The sequence below is a fragment of the Carassius auratus genome, chromosome 17 (genome assembly GCF_003368295.1).
Source record: "Carassius auratus strain Wakin chromosome 17, ASM336829v1, whole genome shotgun sequence".
Classification (NCBI taxonomy): Eukaryota; Metazoa; Chordata; class Actinopteri; order Cypriniformes; family Cyprinidae; genus Carassius; species Carassius auratus.
In genome coordinates this window covers 21,032,219-21,060,104 of record NC_039259.1, presented here as the reverse complement: position 1 = coordinate 21,060,104, position 27,886 = coordinate 21,032,219, and the positions used below count along the sequence as shown (strand labels likewise).

The following is a 27,886-nucleotide window of genomic DNA, read 5'->3' as shown; positions in this document are numbered from 1 at the left end:
TTACCTCAAAAAGTTCAGATATTGTAAAATCTAATGTAAATATGACATAAGACACTCACAGACATTATATTAAAAGTAACGTTACCTCTTTCGTTCAGTAAAAGAGGCCTAAGACCTCTGAGTTAAGTTTCTGAGGTGAAAACCGCTTTCGCGTATTTTTCAATATAATCTCTTTTTTTATGCCTTTCATGAAACCTCAAAAAACTCCTGGACATAAACAATGAATGATAACTTTACATTTTGAATCTTTAATTACCATAATTTCTTTCACTCACTTCTAGCTTCTTTCATGCTGAGAAAATGGCGGCTTCTCACACTGGACATGTAAGATTTTAACATGACGTGTGGTCTTTCTCGTCCACCTTCCCAACCCAGCATAAATAAAAGAGCTTATATTGAAAAATACGTGGATACGGTTTTCACCTCAGAAACGAAGGTCTTAACGGCCTCTTTTACTGGGTTATAATCAGGACCAATTTTTAACCCAAACTTGGGTTAAAACATACCAACATCCTACACATTGGGCTCAACCCAGCATTTGGGTTGAAATAAACAACCCAGCGTTTTTTAGAGTGTAGGGTAATAAGTGTTAATGATAAATCCCTTTTGACATTTGTACAGGCTAATGTATACAGGCCACCAGAGACTTTATCCACCATACAGATTTTATCAAAGAATGTGCTGGTTTTCTGTCAGAGTTTTAGTTCTAGCAGCAGATAAAGTCTTTCATATAAATTTGCATTTATAAAGAGTCTAAACGCTAATGGAGTTAGACAACATGTGACAGGACCCACTCAATATCATAATCATACTTTAGATTTAGTATTATCACATGGAATTGATGTCAGTGGCATTGAAATTATGCAGCAGATTGATGATATCGCAGATCATTATCTAGCATTGTGTATACTCAATTTAGTAAAAAAGCTGCAAATCCAACTATTTGTTACAAATATGGTAGAACCTCTACCAGAACTCTACCACAAAAGACTGCTTTGTAAATAATCTTACATGACTTGTCTCAATTCCGAAGTCACCTTTATTTATATTGAACTTTTATTTATAATACAAATTGTGTCAAAGCAGCTTAACAGTGTTAAACAGAAGAAGAAAAATTGTGTGCTGATAATCAAAGAGGACAATAGAAAAAGTCAGTTTATTAGTCAATGTCAGTTCATTGTTCTTTCAGTGATTTCCACATTCAGCTTTCTTCCAATAATGTCTGTGCAGTGACATAAATTGAGCCCCAACTAAGCAAGCCAAAGGCGACAGTGGTAAAAATACAAAACTCCATCTGTGACAGAAATGGACAAAATAGTACATCGGGTGTTATGTAAAGTGTTCCTGGTACTGGTTGACCTAATTAATGCAGCCTAACAATCATTTAGAAAAATAGTAATGTGTATGCCAGGTTAAAGAGATGGGTCTTTAGTCTAGATTTAAACTGACACAGACGGTGTCTGCCTTCCGAACAACACTACGTAGACTGTTCCAGAATTTGGGTGCTAAACAGGAAAATGATCTGCCACCTGCTGTTGATTTTGATATTCTATCAAATGGCCAGAGTTTTGAGACAGGACAACTTTCAGCCACCAGAAACACCATAGCCACAGCCTCTCTTACCAGACACATTATCCCTCTCTCCAGCATCTCCACTTCTAAGCTTCTCAGAGAAAATGGAGGAACTGGTGTATGCTGGGACCAAACTCTCACACTCTATTGCTGCAAGCCTCCAGATATGAAATAAAACACGGCGGGCCCCACAACTACCAAAGCCTGTTGGCCCAGCTCACCTTCCTACTCCAGTGAGAATTCTCCACTGCTCCATCTGCTGTAGTTGAACCAAAAACAACTGATAACAGTTCTCAGTGTTATGGGCCAGGTCCTTGCAACGATAGCAGAAACATTTACAACCCAGTGTGCCTGTAGCTTTCACTATTTCTGTTTTATCACGTTAGAAAGTCTAAGGCCTTTGACGAGCTACAAGGCTAATCCATCTAATCTGCGGCCTATTATGTGTCAAACTAAGACTGCTGTGGCAACAAAAAATAATGCAATCAAATTATAATTTTTAAACATCTGGGGTCTGATTTGTAAAAGTCTCCGTAGATTTTATAATAAAAGTGTACATATGCACAAAAGCTAGATTTTACCCTATTGACCCGAATATAAGATGACCCTGATTATAAGACGACCCCACTTTTTCCAGATGTACCTTTTGGAAAAAGGCTTTTTGAAAACCAATTTTTTTTCTCTCTTTCTTTCTGTGAAACATTTTTTCATATACAATATTTTTCCTATTTAAATTTTTGTTTTGAAAGTATGGTAAATACTGGTAAAATGTACCAACAATAATCACATTTAAAAATATACTCTTTTTGATATACCAAAAAATAACAGGTATCCCATTTAAATTATATAACATTTAGTTAATCCATCTCATAGTAGCCTACCAACATTTTATTAAAGGGATAGTTCACTCTCAAATTAAATTTTGGTATGTTTTAGCTTACCTCAAGGAAATCGAAGATGTAGGTTTCTCTGTTTCCTCAGTATTTCCCATTTTGATATTTTTAGGTCCAACCGTTCTTGTCTGTGACTCACATAATGGATGTCTATGGTCACCACCTCAAAGAGCATGCACAGAGGAGTCAAAATTAAACAATTCCCCATCGTAAGTACACACTGATGACCTAAGACACGAAACGAGCGGTTTGTGTAAGAAAATGGACAGTATTTATATAGTTTTTACCTCTTGTACACAACCACATCCAACTGATCTAATAGCACGAGTGCTTCCTGATGTGACGTGCGTGCGCGCTCTGGCTTAGTCTGCGCAAGTGCGGAAGCGCCGGAAGCCATCTCTCTTCCGCGTGTACATCACTCATTGTTTACACTTACTGCCTATGGTTTACACAGATTTCGGAAGTATTACCTTTCACTGTGAAGATCTAAAGATATTTAGACGTACAGGAAATTGCAATGGAAGACGATTTCAATATATCCATAGTCAACGTTGAATTTTTTTCACAACCAAATTTATTTGAACCAGAATACACAGACCAAGTACTCAGGAGCGATCCGCTGCAGCAGCACGTCTTCAAGCCTCAGAGATAGAGATCTCTTCAAAATTGGTGGTGTTTTAGTAGCAAGTGTTGTGAGATGCCAACAGAAGTGGAGAGCATATGTTGTCATGAATGGAACAACTACAATACGACGATGAGAACATTGACAGTATCGCATCACACACCTGCCTGACTGAAGATCCTTAGTTTTCTCCGCTGTTGAGACCCAGCGTTTTGCATGTTGTGTTTAGTTTGCCACGTAGAAACTGGAGGAGACGTACAATGCCAGAGGGACCCAATGGCACGCTGTCAATAGAGTGAGTAATGTGTTGTATTTTTATTAAAAACGCAACGATTATAGGGTGCATTATAAACAAATTAATTAATTACAATTACTGCATTATATTTCAAACAGTGCAGATTGGTGGCGTAGCGTGTGGTAAACAATGAGTGATGTGCGTGCGCGAGAGATCACATCCGGGGCTTTCCGCGCTTGCACAGACTAAAGCCAGAGTGCGCGCGCACGTCACATCGGGAAGCACTTGTGCACTCAGATCAGTTGGACCTGGTTGTGTACAAGAGGTAAAAACTATATAAATACTGTTCGTTTTCTTACACAAACCGCTTGTTTCGTGTCTTAGGTCATCAATGTGTACTTACGATGGGGAATTGTTTAATTTTGACTCCTCTGTGCATGCTCTTTGAGGTGGTGACCATAGACATCCATTATGTGAGTCACAGACAAGAACGGTTGGACCTAAAAATATCAAAATGGGAAATACTGAGGAAACAAAGAAACTTACATCTTGGATGTCCTTGAGGTAAGCTAAAACATATCAAAATTTAATTTGAGAGTGAACTATCCCTTTAACAGTAGAAGTGAAATATTGTAGTCTTCAAATCTGGGCAGACCTGCCAACATGTACACATTTTTCGTACTCTGCACTCATTTTGACCCATAAGTACGCTTGTACGATTCGCTGCTCTCTAGGTATGCATTTTGTTGCTTCTCGCATTTCGCCGATTTCAGTCTCTATGCAATCTATGACGCTGATGGTGCATTCAAGTCCTCCTGGGAAGTTCGTACACATGAGGTGGGAAGTTGTGCTTATGACGGCATGTGCGTTCAAGTCACTTTCGTCGGAGCAAGATGGCGGGTACTTTCTCTTAATTAAAAACACAAAAATACAGAAATGTTCTTAAACTCTTGTTCTAGAAAATTAATAACAAAAAAAATTTGCATTAGGTATACTTGGTTTTAATTTTTTTAAATTATTTTATGAAGCCGCTGCCAACTTTATTGTTACAAGTTGCATTGTTATATTATAATGCCATCATATTATGCTGTGTCGATTAACTTACTGCGCTGTGAATAGAAAAGCCTGACAAGATCACAGCTAAATACCTTTAAGTATTGTATATTCCGCCATGTTAATCACTGACACAACCCCAACTCATACAGATCGGGCTTAAAGAAAATCCAGAGCTCCCCACTGGTATTTACGATATTGTGAAAACAGCGTTTTCATTCGAACCTATCGCTGTTTTCTTTTCTCCTCTCCTCTCTCTCGCTCCAGTTTTTCACAAGTTCATCAAACAACCGCAGTAAGAATATTTAATCAAGCAGAGTAATGGCTTCTCCTGCTATTGTTATTTGCACCTCTTGCCACATGTACAGTTTATCTATCTCTGTCGCAGATGAGGGATTCACATGTGATAAATGCAGGGAAATAGTTAGGCTGACAGAGAAGATTTCAGAATTAGAGACACGCATCCAAACTTTAATGGAGGACAGTAAGAATGTTAGGGCACTAGATACAGCTTTGGATGCGTCTAGCTCAGGGATTCCTGTACGTTGTTTGGTTCCGGAAACAGAGCCCCAGCAGCAGGTCGGTGACGGTGAGGCAGCGTAGTCGTGGGTCAAAACACCGCTTTTCTGTTCCGATCAAAACATTAAACAGGTTCTCCCCACTCAGTGATGCACCCACTGAGAAACCTGATGAAAGTGCTCTAGTTATTGGTGATTCTATTGTACGGAACATGAATATAGAGACACCAGCCACCATAGTCAAATGTTTACCGGGAGCCAGAGCGCCTGACATCTTGGCAAATTTAAAAAGTGCTGGCTAATGCTAAACCTAAATACAGTAAGATTGTTATTCATGCCAGCGCTAATGATGTTCGACTTCGCCAGTCGGAGATCACTAAAAATAACATTAAAGAGGTGTGTGAACTTTCAAGCACGATGTCAGACACTGTAATATGCTCTGGTCCCCTCCCTGCTTACCGTGGTGACGAGATGCATAGCAGATTGTCATCACTCAATGGCTGGATGTCTAAGTGGTGCCCACAGAATAACATAGGATTCATAGACAATTGGACGAGCTTTTGGGGCAGACCTGACCTGTTGAAAAGAGATGGTCTTCATCCCTCCTGGGGTGGCGCCACTCTTCTCTCTAGAAATATGGCAAATAGTCTTTAGTTTATACTTGACAAACTGGGACCCAGGTCATGAAGCAGACAGACTGGCTAAACCGACCGTCTGCTAGTTGCCTCCCGACACAGAGGTCAGTTAATTCTCAGCATATAGAGACTTTTTCACCTAGATATCACACTATAGAGACTGTGTCTGTTCCCCGAACTACAAAATACAAAAAACGTCCAAACCAAGTTAAGATTAACAATTTAATTGAGGTTCAACAAATAAAAAAAACAGACGCAATATGGATAAACAAATGATAAAGCTTGGCTTATTGAATATTAGATCCCTTTCTACAAAAACACTTTTTGTAAATAATATGATCACTGATCATAATATAGATGTACTCTGTTTGACAGAAACCTGGCTAAAACCTGATGATTACATTATTTTAAATGAGTCCACCCCCCAAGATTACTGTTATAAACATGAGCCGCGTCTAAAAGGCAAAGGGGGAGGAGTTGCTTCAATTTATAACAACGTTTTCAGGATTTCACAGAGGGCAGGCTTCAAGTATAACTCGTTTGAAGTAATGGTGCTACATATAACATTATCCAGAGAAACAAATGTTAATGATAAATCCCCTGTTATGTTTGTACTGGCTACTGTATACAGGCCACCAGGGCACCATACAGACTTTATTAAAGAGTTTGGTGATTTTACATCCGAGTTAGTTCTGGCTGCAGATAAAGTTTTAATAGTTGGTGATTTTAATAGCCATGTCGATAATGAAAAAGATGCATTGGGATCAGCATTTATAGACATTCTGAACTCTATTGGTGTTAGACAACACGTTTCAGGACCTACTCATTGTCGAAATCATACTCTAGATTTAATACTGTCACATGGAATTGATGTTGATAGTGTTGAATTATTCAGCCAAGTGATGATATCTCAGATCATTATTTAGTTCTGTGCAAACTTCACATAGCCAAAATTGTAAATTCTACTTCTTGTTACAAGTATGGAAGAACCATCACTTCAACCACAAAAGACTGCTTTTTAAGTTCTTGATGTATCCAAATTGCTTAGCATATCCAAAACCTTAGAACAACTTGATGATGTAACAGAAACTATGGACTCTCTCTTTTCTAGCCCTTTAAATAAAGTTGCTCCTTTACGCTTAAGGAAGGTTAAGGAAAACAGTTTGACACCATGGTATAATGAGCATACTCGCACCCTAAAGAGAGCAGCCCGAAGAATGGAGCGCAGTTGGAGGAAAACAAAACTAGAGGTATTTCGAATTGCTTGGTGGGAAAGTAACCTATCCTACATAAAAGCATTAAAAACTGCTAGATCCGATTACTTTTCTTCTCTTTTAGAAGAAAACAAACATAATCCCAGGTATTTATTCAATACAGTGGCTAAAGAATTAACGAAAAATAAAGCCTCAACAAGTGTTGACATTTCCCAACAGCACAGCAGTAATGACTTCATGAACTACTTTACTTCTAAAATCAATACTATTAGAGATAAAATTGCAACCATTCAGCCGTCAGCTACAGTATCACATCAGACAGTGCACTATAGACCCCCTGAGGAACAGTTCCATTCATTCTCTACTATAGGAGAGGAAGAATTGTATAAAATTGTTAAATCATCTAAACCAACAACATGTATGTTAGACCCTATACCATCTAAGCTCCTAAAAGAGGTGCTTCCAGAAGTCATAGATCCTCTTCTGACTATTATTAATTCCTCATTGTCATTAGGAAATGTCCCAAAAACCTTCAAACTGGCTGTTATTAAGCCTCTCATCAAAAAAACTAAAATTGACCTCAAAGAACTAGTTAATTATAGACCAATCTCGAATCTCCCTTTTCTTTCCAAGATACTAGAAAAGGTGGTATCCTCACAATTATATTCCTTCTTAGACAAAAATGGTATATGTGAGGATTTCCAGTCAGGATTTAGACCGTATCATTGTACTGCGACTGCTCTCCTTAGAGTTACAAATGATCTGCTCTTATCATCTGATCATGGGTGTATCTCTCTATTAGTTTTATTGGATCTTAGTGCTGCGTTTGACACAATTGACCACAACATTCTTTTGCATAGACTTGAATGAACACTTTGTTGGCATCAATGGAAGTGCATTAGCATGGTTTAAATCGTACTTATATGACCGCCATCAGTTTGTAGCAGTGAATGAAGATGTATCATATCGATCACAAGTGCAGTATGGAGTACCTCAAAGGCTCAGTACTAGGGCCGCTACTCTTCACGCTTTATATGTTACCCTTGGGAGATATCATCAGGAAACATGTTAGCTTGTTAGGTGTTAGCTTTCACTGTTATGCTGATGATCCGCAGCTCTATATTTCTTTGCGGCCCGGTGAAACACACCAATTTGAAAAACTAATGGAATGCATAGTCGATATAAAAAACTGGATGACGAGTAATTTCTTACTGCTAAATTCTGAAAAAACAGAGGTGTTAATTATAAGACCTAAAAACTGCTTGTAATAACCTAGAACACTGTTTTAGAATTGATGGTTGCTCTGTCAATTCTTCGTCATCAGTTAGGAACCTAGGTAATCTTTCCTTAGAAAGCCATGTTTCTAGCATTTGTAAAACTGCATTTTTCCATCTCAAAAATATATCTAAATTACGGCCTATGCTCTCAATGTCAAATGCTGAAATGTTAATCCAAGCATTTATGACCTCAAGGTTAGATTATTGCAATGCTTTATTGGGTGGTTGTTCTGCACGCTTAGTAAACAAACTACAGCTAAACCAAAATGCAGCAGCAAGAGTTCTTACTAGAACCAGGAAGTATGACCATATTAGCCCGGTCCTGTCAACACTGCACTGGCTCCCTATCAAACATCGTATAGATTTTAAAATATTGCTTATTACTTATAAAGCCCTGAATGGTTTTGCACCTCAGTATTTGAATGAGCTCCTTTTACATTATAATCCTCTAAGTACGGATACCCACACTTGCAGTCTTGGCCACTTGAGAGTGTGTGTACGTGACAGTGTGTGAATGAGACTGTCCCCGGTCTTAATAATGCCAAAGCACAGTGTCCTTAACACACACTAAACCTCTCCAATACTGCTCCGGAGCACTAAACAACGCTTAGTGTATCCCATCATGCATCATGTTTTGGAATAAATCGTCAAACTTTTTGCCGAGATCTCACAAGAGGTCATGGAAAGCTGTCCAATGTACAGTATGTGAAATATTGATAATAGGATATTACACATTGTGTCCCATAAGGCAGTGGCTCCCAATCCTGGTCCTGGAGAACCCCAACACTGCACATTTAAGATGTCTCCCTGACCAAACACACCTGATTCAACTCATCAGCTCATCAGTGAAGACTCCAAGACCTCAAAAGTGTGTTTGTCAGATAAGAGAGACACCAAAACCGTGCAGTGCTGGGGTTCTCCAAGATCAGGACTGGGAAACACAGTCATCAGGTGATGAAAAGTTTGACACACACTTGTGGTCATCATGCTCACTTGAACACTAGGCCAAAAACAGGAAAGACGTCAAATAAGTAATCAAGTGGTCAAGTGCAAAGATGGCAAGTGTGGGTATTTGGACAGTGCAACAGTTCAAAAAACAACAAATGCTGTACAAATTATAACAGCAGGAATGTTTGATAAAATAGACAAACTATCACAGACTTACTGCTGCAAATATCTGCCTCCGCAGCTTTCTGTCTTCTCCATATCTGAAGGAATACCTCTCCAGAAACACCACTGGGCTGACTGCCTTTACGTCTTTTGAGCTAAAAATTAAAATAAAAATAATAAAAAAGGGGAGAGAAAATAAAAATGAATTATATACAGAATGTTAATAATTATCTGTGAGCAAATATTTAGATATAAACTGATATGAATGAACTGCAAGATGGAAAAATACATTTCTTTATTATTTTTTTATTTTATTTTATTTTTATTTTTGGGGGGGGGGGGGGGTGTACATTAAATGGTATAAAAAGCATGGCACAGAAAATATGATTACTGTGATATCTGTCATATAAAAGCACATAAAAACACTAACATTACAGTGATACAAACACGGTGATTATTGTATTGTTGTATTGATTATTAATATACTATAGTAAACTACAGTTACAGTTACTAGGGGTATATATGACTACTCAGCCAAACTATGGAACTGATAGAAAGTATTGCGATGTGTGCTGAATGAGACTTCTTGAACGTGATTTCATAGCGATAAACATCTCATGTCCTCCCGTCGAATTTCTGACGCCAAAAGTTTCCCACTGAAAGTAATGAAGGTCGTAGTGCGTCAATACTTCGACGCCGAGAGGCACATTTGGCATCATGAAGGTGACGCTAGGGGCGCTTGACCATGCTTCGGTTTTTGACACCTTTGGAGTGAGAATGGGTTGATATATATATATATAAATTCCGATTGGAAACTTGTGTCATAATAGAAACTGAATTTATTCAAATTTTACCAAAATATTTACATGTAAACGTAGCCAGTGTGTTCTTATTAGCAATGGTTATATCCAAAGAAACACATGCAGTAATCACTGCTTTGGACAAAAATGGTCTCACATGCAAGGAAACTGCTTCATCAATAGCTTCAAGAAGAGAGGTTTGACTGCAGTGAAGAAGTCTTAAGGACGTTCCAGAGTGTCCAGGACATACTCACAAAGACCATCTCCTCGTAAGGAATCAGCTACGCAATCCTATCACCACTAGTCCAGAGCTTGCTCAGGAATGGCAGCAGGGTGGTATAAAAGCATCTGCACGCACAGTGACTTTTGGAGAATGACCTTGTCTCAAGAAGGGCAGCAAAAAAGCCACTTCTCTCCCAAAATATATGTCAAGGACAGACTCAAATTCTACAGGAAATACAAGGATGGGACATCATAAGGCTCCTGCAAAGTTATTTTCTCTGAAGCTCCGTTCCAACTGTTTGGGAATTCTGGAAAATCATGCACATTATTATGCTAATGTATATATTATATTATGAATTTGATCTCATGGTCGCCTCATTTCTTTTAATAAATCGAATGGCATATTTAATACCCAATTTTTAAAAGCTTCTCTAGCCTCCAAATGCAAATCAGACACATAATCATTCCATCTAGCCCTTAGATAATAATTTTTAGCTACCTTTTTATAGTAAGGTCTGCTTGCATTATTTAAACATTTCACTATTTCATCATACATCAAATATAAATCATGAATATGTTTAGGGTTCTTACAATTAACATCATTACACCTAATGGTATCGGTAGGCACACCTACACTGCTTAGACTCTTCTCAGTTGCTAATTTATATTGCCAAAGGTCTTTTTCTGTAAATTTTACCCAATATAATCTTCCACTAGGCACATAATTCTCATAATTGTTAAATTCTGGTAGATTTTCAACATTTAATGTCATTAAATCAGGTATATGGTCTGATATCACCAAGTCTTACAATACCTCAAATCTTTCTAAACAATCATGTGCATCAGCCCCTTTAATTGCACTCTCAACCCAGATCTGGTAGGATGATTAACTGGTTCCGGTAGAGTCATTTAGGGTGCTTTCACACTAGCACTTTTGGTGGGCACCCGGGTTCGATTGATTTCAGAGTTTGGTTCGTTTGGATGATGTGAACGCTGTCTTCCGTACTCGGATGTGCACCCACGAACCGTACCCGAGCCCGCTTAAAAATGGTGTTCTGGGGTATGCTTCATGTGAACTCTGATACGGTTCGCTGCTTATGTGAATGCAATTGTACCAAATCACGGAAGTGAACCGCTTTTAATGACAAATTATTTGATGAAAATGTGTGTTTGTGTGTGTGTTTCACTCACTTTCCTGATGAGCATGACTGACACGCTGCAAGCAGAGAGCTGTACATCTCATTTATGTTTGCCTTCAACGTTCTTTAGAGCATTTTCAGTACATTCATAGTACAGACTCAATTGTTGTTATGGACCGAAGCTTTATAAACAAAACGAACAGTTAAAAAATGTAATACATAAAAGTGCAGAGAGTAATGTTATGCATTTGCCACCTTCTCCCGCGCTGTCGTTACCAAGTAATGGGGTAAACAGCTGCTGGCTTGATGACGCAAACGAACCGCGGTTGGGACTCAAATATTATAATATGAATACAATCCAGCGGGGGCAGGGGGAGGGGGGATCAACCAAACTTGGGTTCGGACCAGACAAGTGAACCAAGTGTGAAAGCACCCTTAGACTCGCGCCAGTCGAGAGTGTGAATGGCCGCAGTGTGTGAGTGCTCCATGTCTTAAATATTTTTTAGTAATTCTATAATCATTTTATAGGTTAGTACTGACTCATATGCGTGATTAGAAGTATGTTACTTGATTTGGATTTGTGTCATTGTTATATGTATTGTAATATCGAGTTTAATGTTCACCTCAGTATAATATGCATGAAGGTGATGACTGAAGCTGATCACCGCTGTTCTATGTTATCAACAGGTACAAACCATGAGTTTCTAATGTGTTGATTTATTACTGTTTATTATGTAGTTTATGTAAATAAGAGTCATTTAGACTCGCGCCAGTCGAGAGTGTGAATTGCCAAAGTGTTATAATATCTATGAGGGTGTCATTGTTATATGTATTGTAATATCGAGTTTAATGTTCACCTCAGTATAATATGCATGAAGGTGATGACTGAAGCTGATCACCGCTGTTCTATGTTATCAACAGGTACAAACCATGAGTTTCTAATGTGTTGATTTATTACTGTTTATTATGTAGTTTATGTAAATAAGAGTCATTTAGACTCGCGCCAGTCGAGAGTGTGAATTGCCAAAGTGTTATAATATCTATGAGGGTAATGAATGAAGCTGATCACTGCTGTTCTATGTTATCAACAGAATAAACATCCACGATTCGGTATCCAAGTTCAACACAACACAACGCAGAGACAACACTGTTACAATGGTGCCGTGACCGTGACTCTGGAAGCAACATGGTGAATCGACTGATCGGAGCTTTCTGGAGAAGTTAATGCCGTGGGTGAAGAGAGTTTTCGCGATGGACCTGTTTGGTGCAATATCACTTTTGTCCACAAGATGGATTAAAGGAACACATTTCACTGCTGAGAGGAACACATTTCTGGTATTGTGGGATCCATTTGAAAGCAACATTGACTTATTTCACAATAATAACCGTTGAAGATTGAACTTTGAAGGTATACTTTTTTTTTCTAATCACTGAGGTATATTGATTAATTTTGAGTGGACATTGATCTCTGGACTTTTTTTCTGTCTTTTTCTGAAAGTGCTTTTCTGAAGTTTTGAAACTACTAAATTACATTAAAAAAGAAAAAAAGGGGGTATATTTTTTTTTTTTACTTTTTTTTTAGTAATAAATGTTTTGTTCTTTATTGCTATTGTCAATGTAACATATGGCTTCAGACTACAGTTTTGGTAGAGGTAGAGGTCTATTTATGTTTTCTCCTATGCCATCAGTTGGGAGGGGCAAACTTAATTATACTCCTCTCACATTTACTCCAATGTCTGCCTTCGAGGCTGTACAAGATGTAAATGACAATTCAAGTCTCCCACCTCCCCAGTTCAGTGAAAGTAGACTAAAACAACCCAGTTTGACAGGGGATGAATCGATGCGACTACTAGTGGGGATGGTAGAACGAATGGGATGCTCTATTGGGGAGAGCATTGCTTCCTATTTAGAGTCTAAAGTGTGCAGTCCAAGTAGTGCAGGCTCATCTGTTTTGAACAGAGTTGTAAAATCTGAAATCAAGGAGCCTGTTTGTTTCAGGGGTGATTGAGCTGAGCTGTACAATATACGTGAGTGGGAAACCATATTGCTGTCATACTTGCGAAAAATAGGGACGCCAATCGAAGAACAAGCTGATGAAGTTATTAGTAGGTTTTTGGGGTGGGCTCGTGAAGTTGTAAGGGTGGGCTTGCATAGTAACCCTTCCATTGATTTGTGCAAAGGCCCAAGTACTATTTTTGATTTGTAAAAAAAACATTTCAGTGACACAACTTTTTCTAGGATGCCATTAGCTGATTTTTATGGCACACTCCCACACACTGGTGAGGATCCCTTTGATTATTGGCTGAGGCTAAATAGTGCCATGGATATGGCTGAGGACTGTCTAAAAAAACAGGACAAGAAAATTGACAGTCTATCCCATGAGCTCACTGTAATGTTCATTAGACATTGTCCTGTGCCTGAGCTTTCCCTTATATTCAAATGCAGACCTTTGGAACAATGGACGGCAGCTGATGTTCATGCACGTTTGGAGGAGTATGGTAGAGAGAGACGATGTGGCTCTGTTTCTAGAGTGTCCCCAGCCATTTCCCTTTTGAAACAGGAAATTGCTGTCCAACTTCCTGAAACAAAGGTTAACAAAGCTGTTAAACCTTAGTCTGTTTTATGTCAAACTATGCCTACAGAACCTGTTGAAGCCATGGAGCGAATCTTAGCAATGTTGGAACATGTCTTGGAGCATAGGCAATTAAGTCGTCAGGCTGGCACAGATTGGCATGCGTTTAAGTCACAGAGAAACAGGATGGGGCCTACCCTACCATGTGAGGTGTGCAGAGATGTTGGTCACACCACCCATTTTCACTGCAGAGCAAATCATCTGTGTTTTCTTTTTTACAAATCAAGACATGCACGTGCAGAGTGTCCTAAAGCCAAAGTTTGTGCTGCTAATGTGATGCCTGAGACAGATGCTGTTCCACATACGGGAAACAATTAGGCCTGCATGTGGAGGGGTTGAGTGTGAGGCCTAATGATGACCCCCGATCATTGTCGGATTACGATCTGGAATCTGTATATAAAAGTGTATGTGAAGAGTATAGTTCTCAATGTACAGTTGTCTTGCAAAATACTCAGAAACGTCAGCCATATGATTACCTCTTCTACACTTCAGTGATTATTGGTGGAAAAGCAGAGGCAAAAGCAATGCTTGACACTGGTTCAATGGCTTGCACAATGAGCTCCAAGATCTTACCTCAATTGCTGAGTTCTGGTGTGTCAAACCTTTCACTTGCCCCGAAAGATGTTGTTTTGGTTGGATGTGGAGGCACAAGAACGAACCCATAAGGAGTGTGCGAGCTGGATCTGAATGTGTACGGCTGTCGTGTCACTGTTCCAACTTTGGTAGCCAAAGGCAAGGGTGATGATCTTATTCTTGGCTGTAACCTCTTGAAACATTTGATTCTTCGGCTGAGAAGTTATTCAGAGTTTATAATAAGTGCATCTGAACTTGAGTGTGATATTAATGAGCAAAGCAAGTTACTTGATCTAATAGCCAATGTGGAGAAGTAGAAAAATGGTCCTATACCTGATCTAGTGGAAACAGTAAAGATCAAAAAGGCAGTGTCACTCGAACCCATGACTGAGAACTTAGTTTGGGGCAAGCTGCAAAGCACTCATGACATCTCAGCTGGCAGCACTGTGTGATGGCTGGTGAAAGGACTGTCTGGAAACAATAGCGAGTACAAATAATTAATGAGAAGACTTGATGGTAGTCAGTATAAACAGTCCTTGGGACCTCCGCCTTTCTCTCTCCCTCCGGGACAGCCGAACTCGACCCACCTGCATGGGCTCGTGATCGTCGACAGAACCGACCGTGTTCTCTCGACTCAAGCGCCCCCTACTGGGAAAGAATAGAGGTCTGGAAGGACTGTGTTGGCGGCCCAGGCGATTAAACCTGGCCTCCACCCGCAACGCCAGGTCTATGAGTTCGTTGAGAGTAGGGGGCAGCTCGAGGAGGTAGATCTCCTGCTGAACACGGTCGTATAACCCATGCAGGAATCTATCCCACTGCGCCGCCTCGTTCCATTGGCAAGCGGCCGCCAGGGTACGGAACTCGATGGAATACTCTTTGACAGATGAATGTCCTTGCCGGAGTTCCGAGAGGCGATGGGCGGCCTCCCTGCCGGTCGCGGCCCGGTCGAAGACTCTCTTCATTTCATCTGATAGGAGGTGGAACGAGGCACAACACGGATGTTGATTTTCCCACACCATAAGGCAGCCTTGCCATAGAGAAGTGTGAGCGTGAACGCTACTTTGGATTCTTCCGTAGTGAAAGTGCGGGGTTGCAGAGCAAAATGCATCGAGCATTTGTTAAGGAATGTTCTACAAAAAGTTGGCTCACCAGCGTAGTTCTCCGGCGCCGGAAGTCGCGGCTCTGGCCGGAATTCGGTCGGGAACGGTCGGCGCAGGCGGTGCGATGGGCGCAGTGGGAGACGTGAGCTGATGGATCTGCTGGGTGTGCTCGAACACCTGTGCCACCAGTGCTTGGACAGGGTGTCCGGTGTTCGAGATGCTCTCCTGCTGCTGATCCATTCTTTTGACGCTGTGGTGCATGAAGTCGGTGAGGGTATTGGTGCTCGCTGCTACCATGTTGGTGAGATCGTTCTGTGACGGCTTGTGAAAGGACAGTCTGGAAACAATAGCGAGTACAAATATTTAATGAGAAGACTTGATGGTAGTACAAAAGACACACAATTACGATGATATAGCAACACTCCAGAGGGATGGTTTTGGCAGTGAGAAATCCAGACGGTGGTGGAGAGAAGCTGAGGAATCCGGGTGTTGACGGCGTGAGGCAGCAGGAGAGAGTTGCACAGGAACTGCGGGGAACAGAGCCGAAGGTAAGTGTCCGTGGCTGAGTGATCGTGCGGAGAGTGGATGAGGTTCTGGGGAAACACAGACATCCAACGCAAACTACACAGAAGCCAGACGGGGGTAAACACAACGACATGAAACAACGATCTCACAAACACAGGACGTGAAACAAGCCACTGTTTCTGTCACTGAGGAAGATCTCCTGCTTGAGGATACCAATATCCCCTGCCAGCAGAAAATAAGGTCTTTTCTGGGTATGGTAGTGTTTTACCAGCAGTTTATTGAAGACTTTTCGACCATTGCCAAACCAATGTTCGGTCTTGCAGGTGGAAGAAAGGCTCCTCGTTGAAAATGGAAGTGTCAAATGTGTCAGAGAGAGTTGTCTGCTTCAGACTGGACTGAGGAATGCAGTCAAACATTTCACAAATTGAGGCAGGCTTTGCTCATCCAAATTTCAATGAAACCTTCCTAATCTCAAAAGATGCTTCTAGTAATGGGCTTGGAGCCGTATTGTCTCAGGTTCCTAGCAAAGGGACGACGGCCAGGCCAATTGCTTTTGGAAGCAAGTCGCTTACCTATGCTCAGTCGAGATATCTTGCACATAGGTTAGAATTTAATGCCATGAAATGGGCAATTTGTGACAAATTCCATCACTGGCTCAGGGGTCAGAAATGTACTGTTTGGACAGACAACAACCCTTTAACGTAAATTTTGTCCAAGGCAAAATTGGATGCTTGTGAACACAGATGGGTTGCTAAACTAGCACCATACCAGTTTGATATTAAATACATTCCTGGTCCAAAAAATGTAGTTGCTAATGCCCTGAGCTGAGAGCCCTTTGTGCACCCTAGTGTACTCCATCGTCTGACGAGAGTCCCTTATGATAAATTCCTGGAAGAAGATGCAGCTGTGCGCACAGGCTGTGTCCAAGATGTCTTTCATTTTTCTACTCACCCCCTTGACAGTTCTTCCGACACTGGATGAGTGGCTGGTGCCTGTCATACAGCTGAAGTTTCCTTACCTGGCACAATGTCAAAGCAGGAAGTAGGAGCTGTTCTGCACTCGTGTAGGTATAGCGATAACTGCATGTCGCATACTTTGCTGCTGCCTTACCTTCCACAAATGATAATGCCATCGGAATCACCGAATGTTGATGTGCTGTCCCATGAATATCTAATGAAAAACAACAGGATGATAATGTTGTAAAAAGGGTGATTTGCTTTGTTGAGAGAGGACGGAGACCTCATAGGAGGGAACGAATTTACGAACCAACAGCTGTCTTGAAATTTATGAGTCACTGGGCAAAACTGATGATGAGGAATGGTGTGTTGTACAGGGTTTCAAAGAATAGTGTCACCAAGAGAAAAACCTACCTGTATGTCATGCCTGACACAGTGAAAACCATGGTGTTGAAAGGCATTCACGATCAAGCAGGACCTCAAGGTCAGCAGCGGACTCTGTTTCTAGCCTGGCAGAGGTTCTTTTGGTGATCAGCAACACGCCTGAACCGGAGGGTCGTGCACTGTTAGAGAACATCAATACAACAGAGCCCCTTGAACTCATCTGCATAGACTTTTGGTCAGCGGAGGACTTTGCCAACCGGTCCCTGGATGTTATTGTTGTGTCCAAATTCTGACAAAGCAGTGGCGCATCAACTGTCACATAACTATTTCTGTGTTTATGGCTTCCCAGGCCGAATTCACTCTGATCGTGGAGCCAACTTTGAGAGTACCCTGATTGCTGAACTTCTGAATATCGCTGGAGTCCAAAAATCGAGGACAACTCCATATCATCCAATGGGGAATGGAGCTTGTGAGAGGATGAACAGAACCCTGGGCAATATGATACGTGCTCTGCCAGCAAAGACCAAGCACAAATGGCCACAAGTACTCAAATCACTGACTTTTGCGTATAATTGCACCATCCATGAGACCACATGGAATGCTCATTTCCTGTTGATGTTTGGGAGGATTCCACGGCTGCCCATTGACCTGGTGTTTGGATCTGTTCAAGACAATCCTGATGTTGTGTCTTATGACAAATACGTCCAGGCTCTTCAGAGATATGAAAGAGGCAATGTGTGTCGCTCAGGTGTCTGCCAAGAAACAGCTTAAGAGATAAGCTGATTTGTACAATAGGAAAGTCAAGGGGGGACCAATTGATGTTGGTGATAGAGTTTTGCTTGCCAACAAGGGAGCATGTGGAAAACGGAAGCTTACTGACCTTTGGGAGGATACTGTGTACACTGTTGTTGCACTTAATGCAGACAGTCATACCTACAGAATTCAGCACGGCGGTACTGGTGTTATGAAGACACTACATCTTAACCTTATAATGCCAATTAACTTTCTTCCTCTTCCTGATGATGATTTGGAAGGTGAGCCATCCGAAGACCACCTGAGTGGCTCAGAGAGTGTTGATTCTGTGGTTGCTGACGTGTCTGTGGATGCTACCAATTACAGAACACAAGAGTGGGTATCACAGCTACCTTCTGGTGATGCAGACTTGGACAATGTGGAGGAAGCTACAGATGTTTTTGAACCAACACTGGCTGTGGATGTGACTCAGACAAATGAATTAGACCATAATGTGATTGACAGCTCTACCACTGACCAGCTGGGACCAGAGGGTAATGACGGTGTTGAGAGTATGGACAAGAGTGTACCTGAATCTGCTGTAGAGCAAGTTGATAAATCTACTTGTTTCTTTGAGTGTTTCAACATCTATTGGTGGTCGTTTTGAGGAAAACAATTCAGTGTCAAATATCAGTGTCCATAACTTCCCTGTTGAAAGTTCACTAAGTCGTGTGAGATCCAGGGCTGGTAGATTGTTTAAATCTGTGATGAGATTCATTGAGATAACGAACCAGCAAAAAGTTCTGGGGTAAACATAAATGTATATATATATATATATATATATATATATATATATATATATATATATGATATATGATATATGATGATGCTGACCCTCAGAGGACCTCAGATGATGCTAACCCTGAATCAACAAACAGAACTAACAATTATTGCTAAATGTGTGATTGAATCATATAACAACTTAATTAATAATATTGATAGTTCATCGTCTAGCTGACTACGTCTTGTATTATTATTATTATTTTTATTTTTTCTAAAATCCTGTCAAATGTGCACAAACTACTAGTTACTACTAAATATTGTAGAAACATAATTTTCTGTAAAGTTGCTTTGTAACGATTTGTTTTGTAAAAAGCGCTATACAAATAAACTTGAATTGAATTGAATTGAAAAAAATTGCCCCTGTCAGGTGCAGCAGTCATTCAATTCTGCATCACTCACCGATCAAATAAGGCTTTGACAGCCGCCCCAAAAAAAGATCAATGCAGAAAAACCCTGGATTGGTTATATATTGGACAGAATGTTGATCCGGCCATCGCGTATATTCAGCGCACATAAGGTAAACATTTGGCAAACGTTTTTTAGAGAAATAAAAACAGGTCGACGAATCGATGCGCATCGACCCGTTGTCCCAGCCCTAACTGGTTCCATTTAATTAATCATTTAGACTCGCGCCAGTCGAGAGTGTGAATGGCCGCAGTGTGTGAGTGCGCCATGTCTTAAATATTTTTTTGTAATTCTATAATCATTTAATAGGTTAATACTGAATTAAATGTGTGTTTAGAAGTATGTTACATGATTTGGATTTGTGTCCTGTTATATGTATTGTAATATAGAGTTTAATGTTCACCCTCAGTATAATATCCACAAGGGTGATGACTGAAGCTGATCACCGCTGTTCTATGTTATCAACAGGTACAAACCATGAGTTTCTAATGTGTTGATTTATTACTGTTTATTATGTAGTTTATGTAAATGAGAGTCATTTAGACTCGTGGCAGTCGAGAGTGTGAATAGCCGTTATATGTTATAATATCTACGAGGGTGATGACTGAAGCTGATCACCACTGTTATATGTTATCAACAAAATAAGCATCCATTTTAAAATAACGATTTGGTGTCCGAGTTCAACACAACACAACGCAGAGGCAACACTGTTACATATACAACATTTCTACTTTAATTGCTATCCACCAGTTTACATCCAATCAGATCACACTAATCAATGGTACATACTTCTTCTGCCAGAAGACAGCCACACAACCTGATATTCTACCTCACAAAATTCCCATACTTAATTCAGTTGTGGATACTCCTACTCCATAAAAATAATTATTAACCGTGTTAAATTTATCTAAATCTTGCTAAGATAAAAAGGTCTCTTGCACACACACAATATCCACATTTTCAATAGATTGTCAACAACACTGCATTGCGTTTTAACATCAATACTTCATCCCAAGCACAAACCACGTTATATGACACTACTTTAAGATTCACACATCATGTTCACAAATTCAGTACAGCATGTGCCTCGGTGTAACACCACGCCAACAGAGGGAGCCCTCGCCTGAATTCTGACTGGTACCACTCCCTCTGGTGCTTCTATGATCACTTCCTGCCAATTAAGCATGGTCAGGCCAAACAGGCCTTTGTGAAGTATTGCCATTATTACTGCCTTACCGAGCATTTCCATTGTCTTGTTTTGATTGCAATCTGTTTGATTTATTGCCTGTTCCTCTGGATTTTTCCTTTTGGATACCCATCGTACTTGTTTGCTGGTTGGACTGACTACTGTGATTTCTGACCTCTTGGCCTGTGACCAGGACTCTGATTTCTTGCCTCACATTTTGGATTGTTGAACTGCTCATTAAACTTCTATAAATGCATTCTAATTCACTCTCTGCCTCACCCTCATTACAGAATACTTTTCCTCCACTGAATCCATTGGAAGTTTCCCAGCTTCAATCAGCTTTTGTCTTATCAAAGAGAAATGCTCAAGCGCTAGCCTACCAAGAGCAGCTCAACAAGCTTCAGTTTACAAACTTTTGTAAAGAATCAGATATACAGGCACTTAAAGTTCATGGTATGTGTAGTGAAATCCTTCTCAGCTCTACTCAGGCAGTGCTGTTGATTTAACTGGTTAACAATAAAGCAGAAAGTTATGATCAAAGTCCCTAATTATGTACCTGTTTATAGTAGTTCTTAGGGAGGTATGGAAAAAAATAGTAGCTCCTGATTAACTAATAGTGAACTACCACAATATATTAATGGTAGCACTTTATTTTACAGTCCCTTTTCTCATGTACATACTCTGTACTTATTATAGTAATTACAATAACTATGTAATAACTAGGTACTAACCCTGAACCTACTCCTAAACCTAACCCTACCCCATGTAGTTACCTTGTATTACCAGAACTTTCTTAGATAAATACACTGTAAGTACACCATAAATACATGTTAGTACACGTACTGTACTGTAAAATAAAGTGCAACCATATTAATTATTATTACTTACTAATTCATTAATTACAGATTATTGTTAGTTAGTAGTAGTTACTAGAGTGCTAATATAATGTCGTTATTTATTAATGATGGTACAGTATTCTAAAGTGTTACGGACAATTCAAATGATTCCAAACATGACTGTTAATATCACTTGCATTCATGAAGAACATTATATTATGCTGTTGACCATTCTAAGTGAGCTGAGTGAGGGGAGATGGGTGAGGAAAGGAAGTGGATGAAAAGGATAGGTGAGAAGGGACTTTCCTTGCATCCTCTCTCAGTGAGACGTTGAAACAGATGCCTGTATGTTCACACATTGTGTGTGCATTGTCCTTATCTCAGAAGATCAAAGTGTCTGAGGGTCTTTCAAGTCTTAAGGGCTGTTCACACCAAGGACGATAACTATAAATATAACGATAAAAATATTAAAGAATGGCGGAGTCCACACCACAACTTTAACGATAAAGACAAAGAAAAATGAAATCGTTGGAATCATTTTCAAACTTTTTTTTGTTGTTTTGTTTTTTTCAGGTGATGAATGATAATTTTTTTTACAGCCAATCAGAATCCATCTTGCTGTAATAAGAATTAGACGATATTGTTCACTGGTGTGGATGCTAATAAAATGTCTTTATAGCTATCTTTATAGTTATCATTCTTTGTTCGAATGGGCCTTACACAGGTTTCCCAGTGGGTGCATCACTGAGTGGGGAGAACCTGCTTAATAATTTGATCTCTCCCTCTTTTTATCACCTCCTTTCATATTATGTTTCCAGTCCCATTTTTTGGCAGAATCAACAGAGGATTGTTTGTTCTGGTTTCACTTTTAAGCTCTGCCACAATGGCATGAGTCAAGACACAATTCGTACCCTTGGAATTATAAGGTTCTATCTGACATTTTTGTCAAAATTGAGTTATTCACATATTCTTATTCTGTGTCAATGTATGTAAATTTATGTGATAGATTTTTTAATGTTGTGTACATTATGGGACTTTTTATTAAAAAAAAAACCCACAAGGTTCTATTTACACAGTCGAATGGAACACTAAAACTTTGAAGCTCAATATCTCAAAACTACTCTGAATAGCAGATAGAACCTTATAATTCCAAGGGGACTAATTAGTGACAAAAGCATGTAGGGGCCAAATAAGTGTTTAATACCACAGATGTAAAAACCTTTTCATAAGTTTTCTTGAAGTGGCACATTCTTAATTTATAACGAGTGTGAGATTTGACTTTGACAATCACTACTGAGGATAAAGCTAAGAAAACTGCAGGGTCCTCTGGCAAACAAATATGTCAGTATTATACATTTTCTATGCAAAAAGGGAAATGTATGTACATATGATAGAACCACATTTTAAGTAAAATACATAAGAAGACTACCATAAAATTACTTTGATTTGTGTTCTTGTTCTTTAAATAGTACAGATATTTATTTTTGTTCAGTATAAAATTTTAAGGGGTTATTTTTTATATTTTTGAATATATGTTTTTAACATTATATAAGTTATTGAATAAACACCACAAAACACTACAATGCTGATATAGACAATTCAGTTTAGAATGATTATGCTTTATATGGAACCTTTTCCCATCAGATGTTGCTTTGTATTTTGTTCAGGCTTACACAGAATGATGTAACATTTAGGTACAAATATGCAAAATAGTAAACCAAAGCTTGAGGCTAAAATGGCAAATATCTCCACAGCTACAGTGAACTTTCCAGGAGGACTGACATAAGATGGAATAAATGTGATCCATACAGCACAGAATATAAGCATACTGAATGTGATGAATTTGGCTTCATTGAACTTATCAGGCAGCTTGCGAGCCAGAAAAGCCAGAATGAAACACAAGATAGCCAGAAGGCCAATATAGCCCAACACAGCCCAGAAACCTACTGTAGAACCCAGACTGCACTCAAGAACAATCTTTTCATTATAATATTTCAAATTTTTGTATGGAAATGGAGGTGACATTTTTAGCCAAAGCACACAGATAAGAACCTGTATTAGTGTAAATGCAAGAACAGAAAGTCGCTGTTGTGCAGGCCCAAACCATTTCATGATATTACTTCCTGGAAGAGTAGCCTTGAAGGCCATTAACACCACTATTGTTTTCCCCAGAACACAGGAGATACAGAGGACAAAAGTGATCCCAAATGCTGTGTGACGCAACATACAGGACCACTCTGTTGGACGGCCGATGAAAGTAAGTGAACAGAGAAAACAAAGAGCCAATGAGAAGAGCAGCAGAAAGCTCAGCTCTGAGTTGTTGGCTTTAACTATGGGGGTGTCCTTCTTACTGTAAAACAGGATGGCTATCAGGACAGTTATTCCTGCTCCAAAAAGTGAGAAAAATACTAGCACTATACCCATAACTTCTGTGAATGAGAGAAATTCTACAGCTTTTAAGACACATTTATTTTTCTCAGCATTAGACCAGTATTCACCTGGACACTGCTTGCAGTTATTTGAATCTGGAAAGAAAGTAATGATCATTATAGTTAGAGATGAAATAATTTTATTTATGTTCTTTGCTAGGAAACTGCATCCAGAACTGCAACGTAAGAGAGAAAATACAAAAAGGAGCAATTTTCCTTGAAACTGTGAGATGGCCTGAAGATTACCTGTCTCATTACTGATTTCTCCTTCTGCACATGGAATACAGTCATAACAGCAGACAGGTCTTCCTTTCTGCGAAGCCTTCCTAGTGCCTGGAGGACAACTCTCACTGCACACAGACCTTGGCTTCTACATAAAAATAAATACAAATACATAATAATAATAATAATAATAATTCTTACATACATACATTTGTTTTCCTGGGTCTTGATACTGACTTTAGAAAATGAAAAGACATTGGCTAAATTTACTTTTTTCAGACTATTTAAATTATGCAAATTAGTGATTGGTCCAAAATCATTTTAAAAGGTTTTACACAAATGTAAAATTAAAAACTGGCTTATCACCGCCCTCTGCTGTTGCAGATATATTACATGGGAACCAATTTATTTATTTGTCAATTTATCTTTCTAATGTGTTATCCAAAAAATGTAATTTGTATAGGACAGTGCAAGTATTTTGAGAATTAGTTTTTTCCAGTTTCCAGCAACCGTTTATAACAGACATATTACTGGTATTTACCTCAATTTGTCCCCCAGCCCAGGTTATGTTTTCAGTGTTGAGCACAAAGCGCTGGTGTGGGGGCAGTGAGGCATCATAGTAACCCACTGCTTTAAATTTGATAGATCCATTTGAGTCCTTCTGCCAGTTTACAACTTCATATTGGGCTATTGTGGCGCCAGTACCGTCAAACCACACATGATCTCCCATTTTTATAATGAAATTTACCTTTTTAAGAGCCTCAACAACCTATTGAGAAAAATACATTTACAAACAGAAATTCAATTATTTTTTTGTTTGTTTGTTTGTTTACCTGCTGTGGTTGTATTGTCAGGCCTTTTTTACAACCTGCTTGTTCTTTGCACTTGAGTAGGCTATGCAATGAATGCACCACAGCATAAACTGCTTTGTAGACATTACTTGAATATCTTTGTTCAGGCACATCTTCATTATAGTTTTTCAGCAATAGTAGATCCTGATAAGTGTTGCAGTTTATTGCATACTCAGAAGAATTTCCCTCAGTCTGTGAACATGGAATAACTGTCTTCCAGAATGCCTTTATAACATAATCTGCAAAACCTTCAATATCATTTTTTCTTACTGCAAACCCCAGTGACCCTCCCAGCACATGAAAACAGTTTGGAGTGAGCAAATTCTTTGCAGTTATCCATCCTTCCACTCCAATCATTTGGATGCCGGAAATGTTCTGAATACTTAGCTGCTCAAGTAGATTGTACATTTCAGAACTGGTAAGAAATGCAACAATCACTTTTGCAGTGCTTTTTTTAATTGTCTCTACCACTTTTTGGAGTTTGTCAGGCTCTGTTCGGTAGAATTTTACTGAGTACTCCACACAAATTCCCTCCTCCTGGGCTGTATTCAGAAATATTGTCATCCCATTGTTTCCATAGTCATTGTCACTGTTCACAGCTCCCACCCAAGACCAGCCAAAGTGCTTGACTATGTATGCAAGTGCTCTGCTCTGGTGGTAATCACTAGCAATTGTCCTGAAGAAAGAGGGATAATCTTTCCTATTACTGAGACATTCACATGTGGCTGAGGGACTTATCTGAAAGCGAAAGAAAAAAAGGAAAAAAGTTAAACCCTTAAAAATGTTAAACAGCCACCAGAAGTGAGATTATGTCTAAGTTCTTGCTAAGTGTTATTGCTCCTTACCACAGGAATTTTAAAAGGTCCTGTGGTTCTGGACAAAATCACTGTTGCAGAAGACTCTGTTTCTCCTATTATAGCATGTATTGGAGACTGTCCATTGCATCTATCTCCTGCTGTAAACTCTGGACCATTCATCAGTGCCATGGTTGCACTCATAGAAGACAGTCTTGAACCACAGGTATCATAAATTCGGTAGCCAACAGAAACATTGGGTAACAAACTTTGACTTCTGTTAATCTCCTCAATGGCAAAAATCATGGTCTGAGCCATTCGAAAATCTCTAAGACTCACACTATGAAAATATAAAGCCGGTGTGTTTTATACAGACCAAAAACATAAACAGATAAATACAGCCAAAAACATACTTGTATGTATTATTTTACAATATGTATGTGGTTCACACCTGAAACACGTTAACATTCCAGATTTATATTTATAAATATCCTGCACTTTTTATTCATAAAAATGGCATTATTTGAATATATCTTTTGAATAGTTCAATAAAAGTTTACAAAGTAACGAACCTTGAGCATGATAGAGCCTGAGGTTTTTGTGTATACTTAAATGAAGGTAATATCTCTATGCTGTGGACTGAAAATAATGCTCCAATATTTACGTCTCCATCCTTGGATAATAGTGGGTACTTAGATTCTCCCATCATTCGGCAAAGAGGATTTTCTGCCTTTGCATGTAGTTGAAAGATAAGCAGTGTGTAAAGAAAGACAGACATCACAAAGATTCAGTTTTTACTGTGGTCAAACGCAACTGATTTGATACAGTATTTGTACTTTTATAGACATAATTAATATGGATGATTGATTGTGAATGTAGCGAATAACCTCAAAGGGCAGGGCCATGTGTCAGGTCAAGCAGAGACAGACTGGAGTCAAGCTAATATGACTAATTGTTTCACAAGTTATTACATTCTAAAAATCTGAGTATGAGTTTGTATTTTGTTTTGTATTAGTATTTGACAAATACCATTTGTATCACTCCACTTGCAGCTTTTCTTTTAGCGAGAGTCATGGCAGATGCCCAAATCCACTGTAATTTATTAAAAACATAAATGAGGACAATAGAAAACTAACAAAAGAGCAACAATATGTAAGTGCAAATGACAAGTCTGTAGGACCCACGCACTCGGTCCAAGGAAGGTATTGGGTGCTGGCTGAAGGTTTTCCTGCATGTACGGTCTTTTCAGTGCCTGAAGTAATTCATTTTAAGTCCAATTCTAATCTGACTCCATTTTTAATATTTAATCTGACTCCATTTTAGTATGACCTCAAATTTAGGTTGAAAGGCAAATTGGTTGTTTGCTGGTCTCTAATTATTATTTTTATTCTTCTGACATTTAATTATTTTAATTTAACTCTTTACTTTATTTTTATTAGTTCATTAGGAATCTATGTCGCTCAGGGTTTCCCCACGATGGGCGTTTCTACATGTGCCCCACTTTCACAAACTCGCCAGTCTAAACGTTAGCCAGAGGTTATGACTAATACTATTTTTATAGGTCGCCCATGCTTACCATTCTTTAAATAGTGTTTCTGTTTTGTCCCCCATATTTACCCATGTACAACTTAGTTAAAGCTCAAAACAATAATCACCGGTTATGCTAACACTATCTGTCTAGCCCTCTGACAGTCATATAAATATGTAACTTAATTAAAGCTGAGACAATAATCAGCGGTTATTCTAGTACTATTTACCTAGCCCTGATAGTTAAAAATAACTAGGTACCACTTAAATAAAGCTCAAATAATAATCAGCGGTTATGCTAGCACAATCTTTCGAGCTCCCCAACAGTTATATAACTACGTAACACTGAATTACTATGACTAGCCCCCCATAGTTAATGCAACTGAGTACAACTTAACTATTTATGAATATAGCAGGCTTGAAAATGGCAGAAAGACGAAGAGGTAGAAGAAATGTGTTGCAGGCAACGGATGACAGTGAGTTAATAAGCCGCTATAGATTAGATCGTGCAGGGATCATGTTTGTGACTGATCTTATTAGAGACAAGCTAACATCTCCGACACAGCGCAGAAATGCCATCGTGCCAGAAATTAAAGTAATC

At 39.2% G+C, this 27,886-nt stretch overlaps 1 protein-coding gene across 1 annotated transcript; it reads right to left on the bottom strand.

Annotated features, from left to right (window-relative positions):
- Positions 1–23,082: 23,082 nt before the first annotated feature.
- Positions 23,083–26,631, bottom strand: LOC113116896 (extracellular calcium-sensing receptor-like). The gene is made up of 6 exons (XM_026285194.1): positions 26,331–26,631; positions 25,810–26,098; positions 24,947–25,702; positions 24,655–24,882; positions 24,138–24,261; positions 23,083–23,987 (listed from the first exon to the last, which is right to left on the bottom strand). Exons 1-6 carry the CDS (start codon positions 26,534–26,536, stop codon positions 23,083–23,085), a joined length of 2,508 nt encoding a protein of 835 aa, XP_026140979.1. The 5' UTR covers positions 26,537–26,631.
- Positions 26,632–27,886: the final 1,255 nt, after the last annotated feature.

Excerpts from the sequence above, each read along its gene's own strand:
- LOC113116896 (XM_026285194.1), bottom strand. The coding sequence starts at position 26,536 with ATGTCTGTCTTTCTTTACACACTGCTTATCTTTCAACTACATGCAAAG. Across the intron at positions 24,883-24,946 it reads TGACAATACAACCACAGCAG|GTTGTTGAGGCTCTTAAAAA; the intron begins GTAAACAAACAA and ends TTTTCTCAATAG. Across the intron at positions 23,988-24,137 it reads AGAAATCAGTAATGAGACAG|ATTCAAATAACTGCAAGCAG; the intron begins GTAATCTTCAGG and ends CTTTCTTTCCAG.